This window comes from Bison bison, unplaced genomic scaffold (genome assembly GCF_000754665.1).
Source record: "Bison bison bison isolate TAMUID 2011002044 unplaced genomic scaffold, Bison_UMD1.0 scf7180017863950, whole genome shotgun sequence".
Taxonomy (NCBI): Eukaryota; Metazoa; Chordata; class Mammalia; order Artiodactyla; family Bovidae; genus Bison; species Bison bison.
The window spans coordinates 1,999,883-2,019,190 of record NW_011494522.1 but is presented as its reverse complement, the minus strand read 5'-3'; the positions used below and the strand labels follow the sequence as shown (position 1 = coordinate 2,019,190).

The 19,308-nt window shown below is 38.0% G+C and overlaps 1 protein-coding gene across 4 annotated transcripts in view; it reads right to left on the bottom strand.

Moving 5' to 3' along the window:
• Positions 1–19,308, bottom strand: part of NAV3 (neuron navigator 3) — an 898,556-nt gene that overhangs the window by 137,225 nt on the left and 742,023 nt on the right. For all 4 annotated transcript variants that reach the window (XM_010833878.1, XM_010833876.1, XM_010833879.1 and 1 more), the window contains one exon: positions 18,933–19,052. In XM_010833878.1, coding sequence (XP_010832180.1) covers positions 18,933–19,052 — 120 coding nt within the window. The remainder of the gene's footprint in view (positions 1–18,932; positions 19,053–19,308) is intronic.

Here is a 19,308-nt window from a genome sequence, read left to right as displayed (position 1 = left end):
GATTCTTTAGCCCTAGAAACACCTGGGAAGTCTATGAGATGCTATAACAATGTAAATAAGTGAATGTTTCAAATATCCTTTGAACAAAGAAAATTTCTAGAGCTTGATAGATTTTTCTTGTAAGGGGGGAAATCAAACTCTAACTTCTCTATCTTGTATCTTATTGCCTTTCTTCTTCATACCTGCTAGCCTGCCACATAGATACAATGTCTAAAATGCACCAGGCCACATTTACAATGACTAAATGGCCTGTGGTTGACAGGACTTTGAATTAGCCTTTTTGTTATTATTGTGTGCATGTGCTCAGCTAAATAAAGTCATAAGACAAACAATTTTGAGATAATCACATGGTGCTGATAGTACCTGGGGTATGCAATTGACTTTCATAATTATTTCTGCATTGAAGACTACCCATACTATTGCATTCTGCAAAACAGAGCATCACAGTAAGGGAAAAACATTTAGAGTCCCTAGTGACCAACAGTATCCATTTGAACACTATTTTCTTACCACGAGTCCAATATCTTGGAAAAACTCCAAGGCGACAGCCAATCAAGAATTATGATCTATTTTAGATAGAAATTAAACCATAATAGGCAGAAGTAAAATCTAAAAGTCATAATCAATACTGACACCCACTGTGTTAATGAGCTGCTGTCATTACAATAACAATGGAATCAGAAGGTTAAGAAAAGCATCTCTTCAAAGTGTGGTGATTAAGCCTTTAATTCAAAGAGAACATTTCTGTGGATGAAAATTTATTTCAAAAGCATGTTGCAAGAGAGAAAACATTTAAAAGTTAATTTGAGGCTCACTCCATATATCACACAGACAACTTAATTTTACAAAAGGGTTCTTATTGATTTTTAGAAAATGAGAGGCCAGCTCTCCTTCTGTGCTTGCTGGCTAAGGGGATGTGACACTCGTCTTTTCTGCTTCCCACTGGTTCTTTGTACTGTTATACTTTAACCCACACCACATGAGTACCCACTAGGCAAGAGACACTTTAAGTTAGAAAAATCTTAACTATATCCAATCTCTAAACTGGAATATCAGTCAAGAAGGCCCAGGCATGTGGATATAGTTTGAGATCTGGCAGTCAACAGAATGTGTGCATGTGTGAGAGAGAGGGGAAGGATCATGTTCATATGGTACTGAAATATAAACAAAATGCATTTGGTATGGTAAATGCACTCACTCTCCCTGCTTTGGTTGCCTCATTTGCAAAATGCAGAATACAGCACTTCGGTTATGAATACAGGCCGCGTGGCATGGCATCTCACCTATAATTAAACAATGTTAAGTCCCCTTCCACTTCTCTACTGCCATACGCAGGGAAAAGGGAGCAAATATTAATTATGCTGCATAGATGTGATAGAAACTCCATTCAGTAGACAGCCCTAATCAGTTCTCCAGTGTTCTCTTTGAAGATGTTTCTGTATGCTTCTATTCTAGAGGTATGATCAGTGTACCAGATATTAGTCATGTTCTAGGTAAGTAAAGAAGTCTTATGTTTGTTTTCTTACTTTTAAAGATGGGAAATTTTTTTTTTTAATTAACAATTTTTTTTCTGTGATGAGAAGGAAAGAGAATTGTGCTTGGCACTGTAAAAGATTACAACTGTCCTATTAAAGCAGACTTGGGATGATGGAGCAGGAATAAGAGCTGAATATCAAACCACACATACCAAAGTATATTGCCTCTTTTTGCTGATAAAAATGTCATCAGTTCTGAGAATAATGCACAGATCCAATGGCAGCCTAATAAGATTTCAAAGAGACAGAACACCATGCTCTATTTTAAAGCATGTTTCTTTCAAAATTGATGACTATGGACTAATTTTTCCAGTTTCAGGTATGTAAGCTACAAATCTAAGCTTTTATATCTAAGAACCTCACACAGTCTTTTCATTTAAGCCTTAAAAAGGAAAAAAAAAACCTCTTTAGAATCCCTGTGCTAACCCATCCTTGCCCCGGCTGTTTGACTCAATGGCATCTCAGCTCTGCATGCTGTGACAACTCCAGTTACAAAAAGGTATGATACTTCTTAAGGACAAGGCACATTCACAGCTGGGGACTTCAAATGACAGTTTTATTTTAGAGTCAATGCTGTCTGCTGTTGGACACAGATGGGTATGATTTGTGTATTATTCTTGATATTTTTAGGGAATCGCAGAGTTAAGGATGTTAGCCAGAAGAATATTTGTTAGAAATATGATGAAAATTAGTAATTTTGCTTATAATTAGATTTTTCTAAATATTGCTGCCTGTTTCTTAAAATGGTAAATAGATGATTGATATGATGCCACATTTTCTTCCAGGTGTTTTGTAGGGTTGAAGTAGCAAGTCTTATAGGGTCATCTTTCCATTTTCTTGGTTTAGTTCTATTTTTCTATTATCACCCTGTAGAGTTACTAACAGAGAAGCTATGGCTTGATATTTAGAAGGACAGAAAGAATAAGATACAACTCTCATATCTGTTACTTTACCTCCTGGTAGTTATTGAGTTTGACGTCATACAAAGAGAAGGAGAATGTTATAGCTGAACAGAGTGCCACCATCTTTCTGCTGCTGCTGCTGCTGCTAAGTCGCTTCAGTCGTGTCCGACTCTGTGCGACCCCATAGACGGCCTCCAACCAGGCTCCTCTGTCCCTGGGATTCTCCAGGCAAGAACACTGGAGTGGGCTGCCATTTCCTTCTCCAAGGCATGAAAGTGAAAAGTGAAAATGAAGTCACTCAGTCGTGTCCGACTCTCAGTGACCTCATGGACTGCAGCCTACCAGGCTCCTCCATCCATGGGATTTTCTAGGCAAGAGTACTGGAGTGGGGTGCCATTGCCACCATCCTTACCCAGCCCCAAATCACATGGCAGAGTCCTAAACCCCAGCATGTCAGAACGGGACCTTTTTGAAGGTATCGTCTTCCCAGAGGTGATTAAGTTAAGGTGAGGTCCTTAGGGTGGGCATAATCCAATATGACTCTCTATGTGACTATAAGAGGGGCCATGTGGATACATACACACAGAGCAAGACAGCATAAAGACATAAAGAGAAGACAGCCATCTACGCAGGCAGAGAGGGACAAGAACAGGTCTTCCTCTCCCGGGCCTCAGCAGGAGCCACACCTGCAGACACCTGCACGTCCTCCTCCTGTCCTCCAGAACCATGACATTGCGTTTCCATTGTTTAAGGTGCCCACTTTGTGGGAGTCTGTTACAGCAGCCCCAGATAACTAATACAGAGAAAAATGTCAGGCCTAAAGAACAAACAGAAGAGGAATCACCAAATCATGATTATGACCCAAATCCAAGTTGTAGACCCCATGAGCTAAGAATGCTCTTTACATTTTTACATGGTTGGAAACATTTGTGGCAATTGTTTTTCTCTGTTATCTAAGCACATGAATAATTTCTTGATTTTGTTTCTTAATGTGCAAAGTCTATAATATTTACTAACTGACCCTTACCAGAAAAATTTTGCTGATCCCTGGTCTTAGATAAGAATCAAGCTGAGTTCAGTTCTGATTGTGACATTTAATAATTGGGAGTACAGTTAAATTTATTGAGCTTTCCTATTTTTATTTGCAGAGTAAGGCTTTATAATATTTTTTTTAATTTCACAGAATTAGTATCAAGGAGTAAATCAAAAGATGAAGAATGTGAAAACCTTAAGAAATGTTGAAAGGTCTATGAACATATAGTTATGGTTTTCCCCCAGAAATATTAATATAAATTACATAAACAGCAAATATTAGAAGTCTACAGCTTTATTCAATGAATTTTCTAAACTCAGATGAGTTCTGCATTGTTTTAGATGCAATCAAGACATACTTAAAGCAGAATTTCTGATGAAAATTGTCATTAGATATCCTAGTAATATACCTCACTATTTAAGTAAGATGTACAAACTATTAGGTATAAAATCAACTACAGGGATATACCATACAAAATAAGGAATATAGCCAATATATATATAATAACTATAAATGGAATATAACCTTTAAGATTTGCAAATCACTACCCTATATGCCTATAACATATAATAACTTATATAACATTATACAGGAACTATACTTCAATTAAAAAATAAATTTGTGGTTTGAGTGTTTTGGCCAAAATATTTTTAAATGATCACCAGTTACAGTTAAATCAATACATTTTACACCTTAAATTTACACAATGTTATATGTCAGTCTTATCTCAATTTTAAGAAAAGAAGTGAATAGTAGTATTCTGGATAATAATGACTTTCAAAGACATATCATACATAATAAACTCTTCCATAATGTCTTCAATGTTAACATTATTATCTACATTCATCCTTTTCTACCTACAGTTTTCAAACAAAGTCTCCATAAAAAAAATATTTCATTCATTCATTTAAGAAAACACTAATTGAGTACTAACAGTGTATCAGGCTCTGTGCTAGATACTGAGAATATAAAGTCAGATAAGACATGGAAAAATATTTTTGATACCATGTGGAGAGTATTATATAATATAAGGATATACAAGATGAAATGGGATTTCAGAAAAATAGATATACATAGACAATAACTGCATTTGAAACTCAGAATAAGGGAACGAATAGGGCACAGCCCCTGTCCTAAGATACAGCATGGGCTTCTGGGGGAGACAGACACATAAAAAGAGCATTCAAAATAATGTGGTGAATTGCAAGATTGAAGTACACCCAGTACACCGAGGAGAAACACTGAGCCTATTAAGGTTTTAAGGAAAGTTCACAGAATAAATAACACCTGAAGTGAGTCTCAGAGAACAAGCAAGAATTATGAAGGAGGTATAAGGGTTGAGTTTGGAATTCCAGGTCTAAGCAAAGACATGGAACAGCTGATTCCAGCATGTGTGTATGTATAAGTAAGAATTACTTTCACAAACTCCTTGGATAAGGTTTATCCCATGTGATAGAGGAGCATGCAAACATTAAAAGGCATAGTTTAAAAAATATTTAATGCTATTGGGTAGGTTCCTTATATAAGTGGGTAAAGCAAGTATCATCTATCATATGGATGCAACAGCACAAACTGTATAAGCAGAGTGATTAGCAAGTCTAAGAGGAAATGTATCAAAGCAGTATTCTTGGTTGTTTTGGGGGTTGGAGGATTATGAATTATTTTTAGAATCTTTTTTATACTTTTATTTATTCTGTAAACTTCCCTCAATAATCACAGGAAAGCTTTACAATAACAAAATAACTATTTAATTCAGAAAATAAGCACTCATTTGTAATGAAAGCACTTTCATTTGCAACTTATCTAAAAAAAAACATATGGAAGCTCTCTTGATGCTTAAAAAAATCCCAGCTCACTGTGAATAACTTTAACCATTTCAAAGACAAATTAAATCAAGTAAAGAAAAGGAATATAAACAGAGCACATAGGACACTAATAAATCTGTCCACACCACTCACTCAGTGCAACTGGAAAGAGGATACAGAATTTATAGTATCAGCTGCCAGCTGGGAACCCTCAGTTTAATGATCCCAAGTTGAATGTCTCACCCTATTAGTTAGCCTATATAAAAAAAGAATTCATCCACAGCCCTTGAAGGGGAAATAAAAATAACTGTTTCATGTATAGATGCAACTCTTAAATTAAACAATTAAATTCAGTGATAACTCTCCTGTTTTATTGGAAAAAAATCATATAAAAGGCCCACATTGTTTTTCCCCTTATATAAGTACTCTTTTAGTTTTTTTTTCCTATATATAAGATGAATCGTATTTCTTTCCTTCCATTTCTAGTACCTCATGAGCCTGTTAGAAACAGATATTTCAACAGACATTAGATTTCAAGATTATGATAGACTGACGTATAAAAAGAAGCAAGACACTGCTGAATTGTTACCAATATTAACAAACTATCAGCCTTCTAGAAGCTCTAATGCATGTGGAAATATTGTTCTGTCAGGTGTGTGTGTGTGTGTGTGTGTGTGTTAGTTGTTTAGTTGTGTCCGACTCTGCAACCCCATAGACTGTAGCCCACCAGGCCCCTCTGTCCATGGGATTCTCCAGGCAAGAACACTGGAGTGGGTTGCCATTTCCTTCTCCAAAAGGAACTATAGAAAGAAAAAAAGTGAAATAGCTCAGCCGTGTCTGACTCTTTGCGATCCCATGGACTGTAGCCTACCAGGCTCTTCCATCCATGGAACTTTCCAGGCAGAAGTACTGGGGTGGGGTGCCATTTCCTTCTCCACCGTCAGTTGTGTTTTTACATTTATTGGCAATCTTCAGTAGAAATAGAAAATGATTACATGTACTGAAGGAACGTACCATCACTTATAAAGTTGAAAACAAAGATCTATTTGTATTTCACAGTATGTCTAGACCAAAAAGGATGGCTAAATAATTTAAAAAATCAGATAATGTTATCCAGTCATGATAAAAACCTTATCTAAATTATTAATTTATGAATAACTGTAAGAGTACAGGAACTGGATTCAAATCCAGCCACTATCATTTATTAGAAGAGAAGCGAAAGGCAAAGGAAAAAATGAAAGATACACCCATCTGAATGCAAAGTTCCAAAGAACAGCAAGGAGAGATAAGAAAGCCTTCCACAGTGAAAAATGCAAGCGAGTAGAGGAGACAACAGGATAGGAAAATAGAGATCTCCAAGAGAACTAGAGACACCAAGGGAGCGTTTCATGCAAAGATGGGCTCAATAAAGGACAGAAACGGTATGGACCTAACAGAAGCAGAAGAGATTAAAAAGAGGTGGCAGGAATACACAGAAGAACTAATCCTAAAAGATGATGCTGTGAAAGTGCTGCATTCAATAAGCCAGCAAATTTGGAAAACTCAGTAGTGGCCATAGGACTGGAAAAGGTCAGTTTTCATTTTAATCCCAAAAGAAGGGCAATACCAAAGAATGTTCAAACATCATACAATTGCACTCATTTCACATGCTAGCAAAGTAATGCTCAAAATTCTCCAAGCCAGGCTTCAACAGTATATGAACTGAGAACTTTTAGATTTTCAAGCTGGATTTAGAAAAGCCAGAGGAACTGGAGATCAAATTTCCAGCATCCATTAGATCATACAGAAAGCAAAAGAATTCTAGAAAAACATCTACTTCTGCTTCATTGACTATGCTATAGCCTTTGACTGTGTGGATCACAACAAACTGTGGAAAATTTTTCAAGAAATAGAAATACTAGACCACTTTTCCTGCATCCTGAGAAATCTGTATGCAGGCTAAGAAGCAATAGTTAGAGCAGGACATGGAACAAGGACTGGTTCCAAATTGGGAAAGAAGTACATGAAGGCTGTATATAGTCACCCTGATTATTTAACTTATACGCATATTCAACTTATATGTAGAGTGCATCATGAGAAATGCAAAGCACAAAACGGAATCAAGATTGCCAGGACAAATATCAATAACCTCAGATACGCAGATGACACCACCCTTATGGCAAAAAACTAAGAGGAACTAAAGAGCCTCTTGATGAAGGTGAAAGAGAAGAATGAAAAAGCCGGCTTAAAACTCAACTTTATAAAACAAAGATCATGGCATACAGTCCCATCATTTCATGGCAAATAGATGGGGAAACAATGGAGATAGTGATAGACTTTATTTTTGGGACTCCAAAATCACTGCAGATGGTGACTGCAGCCATTAAAAGACACTTGCTCCTTGGAAGAAAAGCTATGACAAACCTAGACAGCATATTAAAAAGCAGAGGCATTACCTCACCCATAAAGATCTGTATGGTCAAAACTATGGTTTTTCCAGTGAAGTGAAGTGATAATCGTGTCTGACTCTTTGCAACCCCACGGAATTCTCCATGCCAAAATACTTGAGTGGGTAGCCTTTCCGTTCTCCAAGATGATTTTTCCAGTAGTCATGTACAGATATGAGAATTGGACCATAAAGAAGGCTGAGCGCCAAAGAACTGATGCTTTTGAACTGTGGTGTTGGAGAAGACTCTTGAGAGTCCCTTGATAGCAAGATCAAACCAGTCAATCCTAAGGGAAACCAACTCTGCATATTCATTGGAAGGACTAATGCTGAAGCTGAAGCTCCAATGCTTTGGCCACCTGATGTGAAGAGCTGATTCATTAGAAAAGATCTGATGCTGGGAAAGATTGAAGGCATGAGGAGAAGGGGACGACAGAGGACAAGATGGTTGGATGGCATCACTGACTCAATGGATTTGAGTTTGAGCAAGCTCCAGGAGATGGTGAAGGACATGGAAGCCTAGTGTGCCACAGTCCATGGGATTGCAAGGAGTTGTGACACAACTGAGAGACTGAGTAACAACAACCATTCATTAACAAAGTGTCTATAAGCATGTGACTTGATCAAAGGACTGTCTGCCTCACTTATAATAATGACAGTATAAAAATTCCACTTCATAGGGGTGCTATAAAGATAAAATATAATAATGTACTTAAATAATATGGTATGTGGGCTATAATACTAGATCCTCAATATAGACAGATAATATATAATATGGCTATTTTACTATAATAAAGCATGTCCCCTCTTTGTCTTGAACATCATCATCACCATCTTCAAAAGATTTATTAGTAAATTGTTTCTGCAGGAGATAAGTTAAAACTACTGCAGAAGTAAGAGTATTGGGGACCATATCCTCTATTGGGAGATTAATTCTAATATAATGACAAAGGTGAGCCATGGCCAAGTTTAATATCAGGGGCAGTCTTAAAAAGGGTGGTGACATTTACAGCCACACGGTATCTGTTTTAAAATATATTAAAAGGTATGTCAATCAAAACAACTTGGGCTAGTCATGCTGTCCAAGTATCCTTTGAATCTCAGTGGCTTTTAAGGCTTGATTAAGCCAGCCAAAAAGCTCTTCTAGTGTAAGACCTTTGAGTACAGGGTCCCCCAGGATTGAGTACAGAGTTTGACAGAGAGCAGGTTCTCAATACATGTATACAGTGTGAATTAATTCTATGAGGGATATTACTTAAAAGTCTTTAAAGTTTATAAGTTTATTCACAATGAGGTCAGGTAATGCTGAGAATCACGACACAGGAGAGAAGTTAGCAGCAGTTTGTAAGCCTGCATAGATGAGCAAGGTACCAAAGGAAAGTTGAGGAGGCAAATAAAAATTTTTCTACTTCTCCAGTGTTTTGCATTGGTCTCTTCCTACTTAAAGAAAGGAGGGAAAATGACAGGCCATTCAATTATAAATGAAATAATTACATTTACTTTTATCTATTTCATCACAGCCTATTAATCTTTTTTGTGTTTGTTTTTAATTACTGTGGAAAACCAGTAAGTTAATGAAGGAAATACTTAAGATATGGGAATATACCAAATCTGTGATTATGTGGGAATGAATCAACAGAGAATAGAAGGAACTGTTGAAATGTACATAAATTAGTGACAAGCATCATGAGTCCAGACTCTGGAGACATTTGCTTGGCGGCTTAGGAGAAATCTCTGTTGCTTTTGTGAATCTTGTTTGCAGAAGCCATAAAAATACCAAAGGCCTCTGCCCCTTAGAAATGACAGCCCCTTCTGATTTTATAAGACTCTTCCATGAGTCCTTTGCAAAGGCAGTGCAGTTTTCTACACATTGATGAAAACTATGAAGGCATCCAAAATATACCACTGTGAAGAGCTTTTTCTTTCTTTTGAAGTCCCCTCATCTGCCTAAAAGAGTCTCCCCCAAAGAGAGAGAGACTGTCATCAATCTCATCCCAGGGAGCTTCACAATCAGTCAGGACTGACTCCTATCACCAGAGACAGATGGTACTGAATAAGAGAATGCCTAAATAGACTAGTCACACAACTATCACATCTCCCATCTCCTCTTCTACAGTCCCACTGACTGTTCCTAAAACTCGTTTGTTTTCCCGTAGGTATCCTTTTCCTAGTCCCCACTTCCCTATGCAGAGGTCCCATTTCCAATCCCTACTTCCCTATGCAGAGGTCTCAGTTCCAATCATCTCCCTGAGTCACATCTCTCTGTGGTCTTCTGCATACGTATGTGGGTAGGAATGAGGCTCCTGCTTTTCAGTCGGTGCAATCTGCAGGCCGCCAACCACTAAACCTAAGAGGGTGGAAAAACAGATTTCTCCTTCTAGTAGGGGACTCAGTATTTGGCACTAGACTTCCCTCAATACAATAAGTTAGAATGACTGACAATCTGACAGGCATGTAATATCATGATAGTCCTTAATGCATTTTGTAAATTTGTCCATCAGTTGTGATTTTAGTTTCTGAATTATAGTATCACAAATGAAATCAGGCTCTCCTTTAATACAATACAAAAATAATAATTTCTATTATAGATGATGCTTTTATATTTTTTATAAAAAGTCATGATTTAACAGGCAAAAATAAGGAAAAAGATGAATAAATTGTTTAGCTTATAATTGAAATAAACAATCACTGCTGTTAAGAATATAGTGTGTTAGTCATTTCTGACTGTTTGCAACCCTGTGGTCTGTAGCCCGCCAGGCTCCTCCATCCATGGGATTCTCCAGGCAAGAATACTGGAGTGGGTTGTCATTTCCTTCTCCAGGGGACATTCCCAACCCAGAGACTGAACCCAGGTCTCTCACACTGCGGGCAGACTCTTTACCATATGAGTCACCACGGAAGCCCTGCTTTTAAGAGTATAGTTTAGATGAAATGTCTTTTCCTACTGTTCACGGGGTTCTGAATATTCATTGGAAGGACTGATGCTGAAGCCGAAGCTCCAATACTTTGCCCACCTGATGCAAAGAGCCGACTCCTTGGAAAAAGACCCTGATGCTGGGAAAGACTGAGGGCAGGAGGAGAAGGGGATGACAGAGGATGAGATGGTTAGATGGCATCACCGACTCTATGTACATGAGTCTGAGCAAGCTCCGGGAGTTGGTGATGGACAGGGAAGCCTGGCATGCTGCAGTCCATGGGGTCGCAAACAGCTGGATACAACTGTACCGAACTTAGATGAAATGTAAGATAATCCAGAAAAGAGCTAGAAAAAGGTATGTTTGTTATTGAAATTTAAGGGATTTTGTTCATATTCAGTAAAGAGTGGTACCTAGAGCTTTGTCTTCCTCTCTTTTGAGACTCATTCTATCATCATCATGAGTTAATAGGCACCTGAATAAATCATCTACATAACTGAATTCTGACTTCTGTGATCATTCTACTTTAGTAACTTAGGTGATGACTTGTGCCTTGTGTAATATCTAGAACTTTAGCTCTCAAATGTTAAACTTCACATTATATTTAATTTTTTTCACAAACCTTCTTGCCCTAACTTCGAATCTCCATGGAATTTGACATTGGTGTCTATTCCCCTTCTCTCTGTTGCAAGAATACCAGCTAACTCAGTCTGTCCTCTGCTTTGTGTTAGAGTTGATTTCTCTGTCTCTTCAATTGCTACTCTTCCTTTATTCTCTTTTTTAAGTATGAAGGGTACATTCTCAAGGCTTGTTTTTTCATTCTACATCACAGATCCAGATGTACTCTTAGCTTGAACAATGTTGATCTGCAGAGTGTTTTAAACAAAATTAATTACAGTTACTTCCATAACAGGCCTCACAGTCTCACCTAAGTGACGCTATGACTGGGATACAGACTTTTTTTTTGTTTTGGTACTATCTTACATAAAAAACTTAAAAATGAACTCAGATGGTTTTGCCACAATTCTTTGTACCTGCTGGGCAGAGTTCTCATGACTGGCAGCATTCTCATTCTGCCTCACAGGTATCACCACTAGTGCATATCTTTAGGAAACTTAAATGGACCTAGGAAGTTTACAAGACCATATAGGAGAATGTTCATGGTCTCCTGCTTTTTATGAACTCCTATGTGATTTCCAAGATTATGTGACATTGAAAAAGTATGTGTATCTTTAATTATCTGTTGGCCTCACAGATCTGCTAAGATAGTTACCAATACTTAAAAATTGAGAGAGTTCTCAAAAAAGTCCAGACACTTGATTTTTCTTCATGGTTTTCAAAAAAAGGAAATGTTGGGAGGGGTAAATTAGGAGTTTCAGATTAACATATATGCACCGCTATATATTAAATAGATAAGCAACAGGAAGTACTGTACAGCACAGAGAACTCTCTTCAGCATGCTGTAATAACCAATATGAGAAAAGAATCTGAAAAAGACTAGATATATGTAATATATGTATAACTGAATCACGTAGTTTTGTACCTAAAACTAACACATTAAAAACCAACTATACTCTAATATAAACTAAAAATGAAATAATAAATCAAATGGCTTGGTGATTCTCAGCCCTCCTTCCCACAGCTGTGCATTTCCACAGGCAGCACGCTGCAAGAGCTGAGGACAGATGCCTACTTGGACTTGTCATGTTACCATGTCTCTTCTGCTTCACTCTTTTCATGTGATGCTCCTCATCCCTGTAGGATTTGGGCTTATGATGTGCGTAATACATATACTCACTGTTTCACTCAAGCACCTATAGAATGTCTGAACCTGGGAGTTACACGGTTTTAGGGACTGTATTGTGTCCATGTCATCACCTTCCACACCAGGTTAGCATGGTGGAGTCCTCATTCTCCAGTGTGTCTGAGGTGGGGATTGCACCTTTATGGAGATAATTAAGGTTAAATAAGGTCATAAGGGAGGGTGAGTATTCCAGTTCAACTGGGGTCCCTATCAGAAGACGGACAGGCACTAAAGGTCTCTCTCACTGCAAGAGAGGCACAGAGCAAAGGCCGCGTGAGGACATGGTGAGAAGGCGCCTGTGTGAGAGCCAGAAAAACGCCCTCCCAAGAGAATGAATTTTCTGAGCCTGTAATCAGGACTTTAGCTTCTGGAACTGTGGGAACACAGCCATCTATTGCCTAAGCCACCCAGTCTGTGATACTTGGTTAGGGCAGTCTGAGCAGAGCACTATATACAGGCTAAATCCAAGTTTCTCTCCAAATGATGCCCCATTTCTGCTCTTCAGTTAGTGCTCATCTTCCCTCACCTGCACTTTTACAGTTATGTCCTAAGCAGTCTTCCTATGTTTGAATCACCCTCTTGAATATTTGCTGTGCAAATGTTCTTTTTAAAAGATAATGATTATAACATGTGTTCTTGCTTTAAAAAAACTAAGTAAAATAGGTAAAATAGCTTCTTATCACTGAGAGATCCAAATACTCCAGAACAGCCATCGGGATCCATTGTCTCCTGTCCACTTTTGCCCACATCCCCAAGACACTAGCAGAATCGTATTACTAATGGCTCGGACAAATACTCTCTCCTTGACAAAACTTTATTGAAGGTCCTCTGAGGTCGCTTCTTAACTCATCCCTGACCTTGGCCCCTTGCTGGGCTGCATAGTCCAGTTTTGTTACAAATCTTGCTAGGTTCTCCATGTAGAAAGAATCCTCCATCCTTGACAGATAATCATGTTCAATATCTGGTCAACTTGTCCATCCTCCACCCTCAGTACCTAAATGGCATGGCCTAGACATTAGCAAGCATCTCACTGAATGGATTTAACAACAATCCCCCTACCCTCTATCTCCTTTCAATAGGCTTTCTTCCCTAACCCTCCTCATTCTGCCTGTTGTCTATGACCCCATTTATTCTTTTTGTTTTCTGAACTGAGCCCAGTTCTGTATGGAGGTCTTCTTTCCCTTACTGCAATAGTTCCTAATGAAATCTGTTTTTACTTCTTTAGCTCCTGTCGGCTTCTGGATTTCTTTAACTCCTTAAACCAAACTCTACCATGCCTCTACACTCTCATTCCCTTATTCCCTTTGATTACTCCCAGGCTGGGCTTCCCTTGTGGCTCAGCTGGTAATTGTTGTTGTTCAGTCACCAAGTCATGTCTGACTCTTTGCAGCCCAGGGACTGTAGCACTCCAGGCCTCCCTGTCCCTCACCATCTCCTGGAGTTTGCTCAAGTTCATGTCCAGTGTTTTATTTATGGCCCCATTTAAATCATATTGCTTTTGGAAGTGTTTTCTTATACTCCCAAGTTTAAATAATTATTTTCCTTTGGTGCTTCTAAGGCACTTTATATACATATCTATTATCACTTTGTCAATTTTCCTATCATTTTATTTTTTGTTCGCATTGTTCTTTCTGACCTATAAACTCAGGGTCTTTCACATTTATTATTTTATTTTACTTTTACCCAAGGTGCTATTATGATGTTAGGCCCTTAGGAAAAATTATATATTTATTAACCAAATATTATTAGTGATAGTACAGAAGCCAGTGAGGGCAGTAATAGGAATTAGTAAGTTGAAAAAATAATCATCTCCCACCCTCTCCCCAAAATTAACATTTAAAAGCTCAATGAAACCATTAAAGTGTATGTGAATTAGGACTGACCTAATTATAACCAGAGCCAAACGGATAGTCTGCACATTCTGTTATGAATTTATTTTTTGAAGCCCTCAGAGAGCCTCCAGCATGTCTACAAGGATTTGTCCCATTCTATAATATTCTCATAGGTTACTGAGGAAATGGAGCTGGTATTGGACAGATATAACTGCAATCTTTGAGAAACAAAATACTTAAAACACAATACAGGTGGCTGTTGGAAGCCCTCCTCTTTTGGGGCCATTTTAATCTGCTGAGAAGAGGAATTCAGCTGTTCTCTATTGTTCATCACATTTTCTTCAGAAGTTGATCAAAGGGGAGCCTGTAACCATCACTACAGCAACACAAACAATTCAAATCCACCGCCATACTAGCAGCTGGGTACTTTGTCATTATACAAGTGCATTTTTCACTGATACACCTTCCAGAAGACATGAAAAAGTAATAAAACATTGTTGATTTTTTTTTTTTGCTTTTAAACTTTCTTATCAGTGAGTTATTGCAAGTCCTAACATTTACCAATTTACTAAAATGAACTAATCACAAATTATGTCATAATATTGTTTTTAAAACTTTAATAAAAAATAAAAATTAAACTTAAAAAATCCAGGAAAAAAAAAAAAAAAAGCTTGACAAAGGTAGCTGGGAAGCTACAAGTCAAGGAGTTAAAAGATTCAACTCTTTGCACTATTATATCCCCTAAATAAGGGATTAGTCTAAATGAGCATTTCTTAAAATATTATATGAGCAAATTATTATAGAGAAAAAGGTGGGGGAATCAGTGATGAGAAAAATTTAAGGAGCAACGAATTAAATAAAGTTAAGCAGGTTTTATTTCAAACTGAAAGACTCCTCAGTACCTTTAGTCATTCTTGTCTCTCCTATTTGGAATAGATATTGAAATTAAGAAAATTTTATGAAACAATAGAAGTTAACACAAGGACTTTCACAACTTTAATATGTAAGATGATGCACTTTAAAACGATATGCTTCTTGAATCACTTTCTGAATATATGCTTTAAAAGAGCTTGAGATTTATCTACAATAGCAGAGAAATTCCTATAGTAGGATTCTCACTATAACCATATTGCTGTTTAATATATAAAAGTGGAAAAAGTTCTTTTGCATTCCTCATATTATATAATTCTTTCAAAAAACTTTTACATAATTTTCAAGATCTGAATCCAACAGAGACAGATACAACACATCATTATCTAATTTAAAAAATGATGACTGCAGCCACGAAATTAAAATATGCTGGCTCCTTGGAAGAACATTTACTCCAGCCTTCTCCGGACCTCCTTCCCAGCCACTCTAGCAAGGCCTTTGCCTCTACTCATGATCACACACTGACTGACACCCGACGGCCAGCGATAGTTTACACATTCACCAAGACCATCAGTGGGACAACCAGGGCACTGGGCATAGAATCCAGCTATGCTGAGTGGCTGCAGTCCCTGCTAGTCAGGGCCTGACACTATGTGGTCCTTTGGAGAAGGGACTGGCAAACCATTTCATTGTTCCTCCCTTGAAAACCTCAGGAAAACCTTGAAAGAAAAGTTATGACAAACCTAAGTAAAGTGAAGTCGCTCAGTCATGTCCGACTCTTTGCGATCCCATGGGCTGTAGCCTACCAGGCTCCTCTGTCCATGGGATTTTCCAGGCAATAGTCCTGGAGTGGATTGCCATTTCCTTCTCCATGACAAACCTAGACTGCATATTAAAAATCAGAGACATCACTTTGCCAACAAAGGTCCATATAGTTAAAGCTATGGTTTTTCCAATAGTCATGTTCAGATGTGAGAGTTGGACCATAAAGAAGACTTGGCACTAAAGAATCAATATTTTTGGACAGTGGTGTTGGAAAGATTCTTGTGAGCCCCTTGAACAGCAAGGAGATCAAACCAGTCAATTCTAAAGGAAATCAACCCTGAATATTCATTGGAAGGACTGATGCTGAAGCTGAAGCTCCAATACTTTGGCCACCTGATGCAAAGAGCCGACTCACTGGAAAAGACTCCGACACTGGGAAAGATTGAGGGCAAGAGGAGAAGGGGATGACAGAGGATCAGATGGCTGGATGGCATTACTAACTCAATGAACTTGAGTTTGGGCAAGCTCCAGGAGATGGGGAAGGACAGGAAAGCCTGGTGTGCTGCAGTTCATGGGGTCACAAAGAGTTGAACACAACTTAGTGACTGAACAACAACAACAATAGATTTGTGTCAAAAATACAATAACGATTCATGCCATTGTTATTTTAATAGTCTCTTCCACTTGACAAAGCGCAGTTAATAAAGTAAATATTTCCAAATGTCATTGTTTTATTTTTACATGTTTATGTTCAGTGTTTAGTTTTCATAGGCCTCGCCTCTACTGGTTAATTTTAAGATAGTGGTTCACTAGTTTTAGTGTATATCCGAATCACCTGATTAAAGCTTTGATTGCTGGACCCCAAGTCAGCAAGTCTCCAATGGAGCTGATAATCTGCATTTCTAAAAAGTTCCTAAGTCATGCTGATGCTGCAGATCCAGGTACCACACTTCAAGAATAATGACTTTTGCTGGTTCTAATTTATTAGATGGAGCCCTGCATCTTTCTGTTGGTCTGAGTTTTGTCAGCCAGGCCCCAATCTGAAGGCTTAAGGGAGCAAAGAGAACTGGTTATCTCATTTGTCTCCAAAATACTTTGCCTTTGTAATAATTCCCAGGTTCTGCTATCATAAATCTCATTCCCAAAGACCAACAGAATTTTTTCCCTTCCTTTAATGCTTTCCACTGTGAGCTAACAATATGTATGTCATTAGTTTCAAAATGTGGCCCTTTGGATTTCTTTCCCTCTAATCACTACTTTCTATTTCCCAACATAACTCATTCCCGCTCTGATATAATATCCTTACAGTATATTCCCATTCTTACATAATATCCTTGCAGTATCTTGTCTCTTTCCCCAGCCTTATTTGTTTCTTCAACTAACTGGACCCTATCGCTAGCCTATATGAATGTATTGCTGTATTCATTCCTTTCTTCGTTCACTCCAAAAGCGTTTATTAAAAGCTCAACATATCAAAAATGTGACAAAAATGTTTTGCACTCCCGTGCTTACACTGTTGTAAGGGAGATACAAAATAAATGTGTAAACAAATAATTAGGATTGATGTGTACACTAAAGAAAATAATTTAAGATAATGGGAAAGAAAGTGACTGGAAATGAAATGTACCTTAGCTACTCTAAAAACACTTTGTTAAGAAGGTAACATTTAAACTGAAAAGGGCATTCTAGCCAGAGGAAGCATCAGTTTGGAAGCAGAAAGAGGACCATTGTGTTTGAAGTTAGAGTTGATGAGGGAAAACAGTTGAAGAATAGTTCAGGTGGCGGTCAGAGTGAATAAAATGTTTTATAAGCCTGTTGTAAGCACATGCTTCACACAGACACCTTGTATACAGCCTGGGAGACTAGCACTCACACAGGATGGTCTAGGCCAACAAGAGTTAAAGCATCAGCAGCATCTCAGTGAGCAGGAACTGAAGACTATGATCAGGATGCACTGTCCAGCCTTAGGAGTTGGCTGTATTAAAATACACGAGTTATACACAGTTCTTATTTCAGAATGTGGATGCATTAGGTCTTAACATTTTGTCTCCTTCATAAATAGCGAATTAAAGAACTACTCCAGGGATTGATGTACAGTAGTTCTGCTGCTGCTGCTGCTAAGTCACTTCAGTCATGTCCGACTTTGTGCGACCCCCATAGACGGCAGCCCACCAGGCTCCGCCGTCCCTGGGATTCTCCAGGCAAAAATGCTGGAGTGGGTTGCCATTTCCTTCTCCAATGCATGAAAGTGAAAAGTGAAAGTGAAGTCGCTCAGTCATGTCCGACTCCTAGTGACCCCATGGACTGCAGCCTACCAGGCTCCTCCATCCATGGGATTTTCCAGGCAAGAGTACTGGAGTGGGGTGCCTACAGTAGTTCTAGAAATAGGCAATCTCTCCTTTCTTAAGAAATCAAACATTCTGAGTGAAGAGGGGGTATAATCAGGTCAGAGTATGTCTTACAACAACATTTCACAAAGACAGTATTTTTAAAGAGCAGTGATTCTTATAATATTGGCAAAACAATTCCCATCAAAATAATAACTAGTATATGAAAACACACCAGCCTTTAAGCAATTTGAGATATGAAAGAGGTTAGCCTAAAGCAAAGTTTAGTTGTATGCTTTGAAGAAACCCCTTAAGAAAAGCATCAAGCTCATCTTACAACATAATTAGAATTATGTTTTAATCTTTATATCATTAGCCCCCAGGTAGAACTGAGAGTATCTGAATAGAAAGGAATTTACCATCCAGGGTTCTTTTCAGGGAAGGAGCAAAAGTCTACATTTATAATTTTGCTTTTGTAGATATTAAAATTTTCCACCATGTAACCTGAAATTTATTAAATATTCTCATCAGCAACACAATTCCTTTTAGTATATAGAATGAAAATTCTTATAAGCAAAAGCACCTTAGTTCTCAAAATGTTCAAAAATAATGATTATAGCAGGATAAAAACTTATTTGGTTTACACTGTAAATTCCTAGGATCTCACTTCTGAAACTGCTTCATGCACTCCTCACCACTGAGCACGCTGATGGCATTACCTGTCTGCATCCACGGCCACGTCGTGAAGCCCTCTCTGAATGACGTCCCTGGACGCTGTTGTGTCTGGGGCTCGGTGCAGACTCCTCGTGTACAAGTTGAGCCCTCCATCTGTCATGTAGCTGAAAGTAAGAGCCTAATTAATCAACAGAGAATTGAATGACTGCATCCGTATAATTTAACTTAATATTGTTCACAAATTTCAATATTGTAATTATGAAATATGCTCTATTATAGTTTTTCTATATAAATATCCTACTCACCAGGAAGTATTAGAAAATCTCTTGAAGTTTATTAAGAAATTAATCTTCCTTACTGCAACAAGCAACTAGCCTATTATAAAACTTTCCTTCTTTCTCTCCTTGTTATCAATATTTT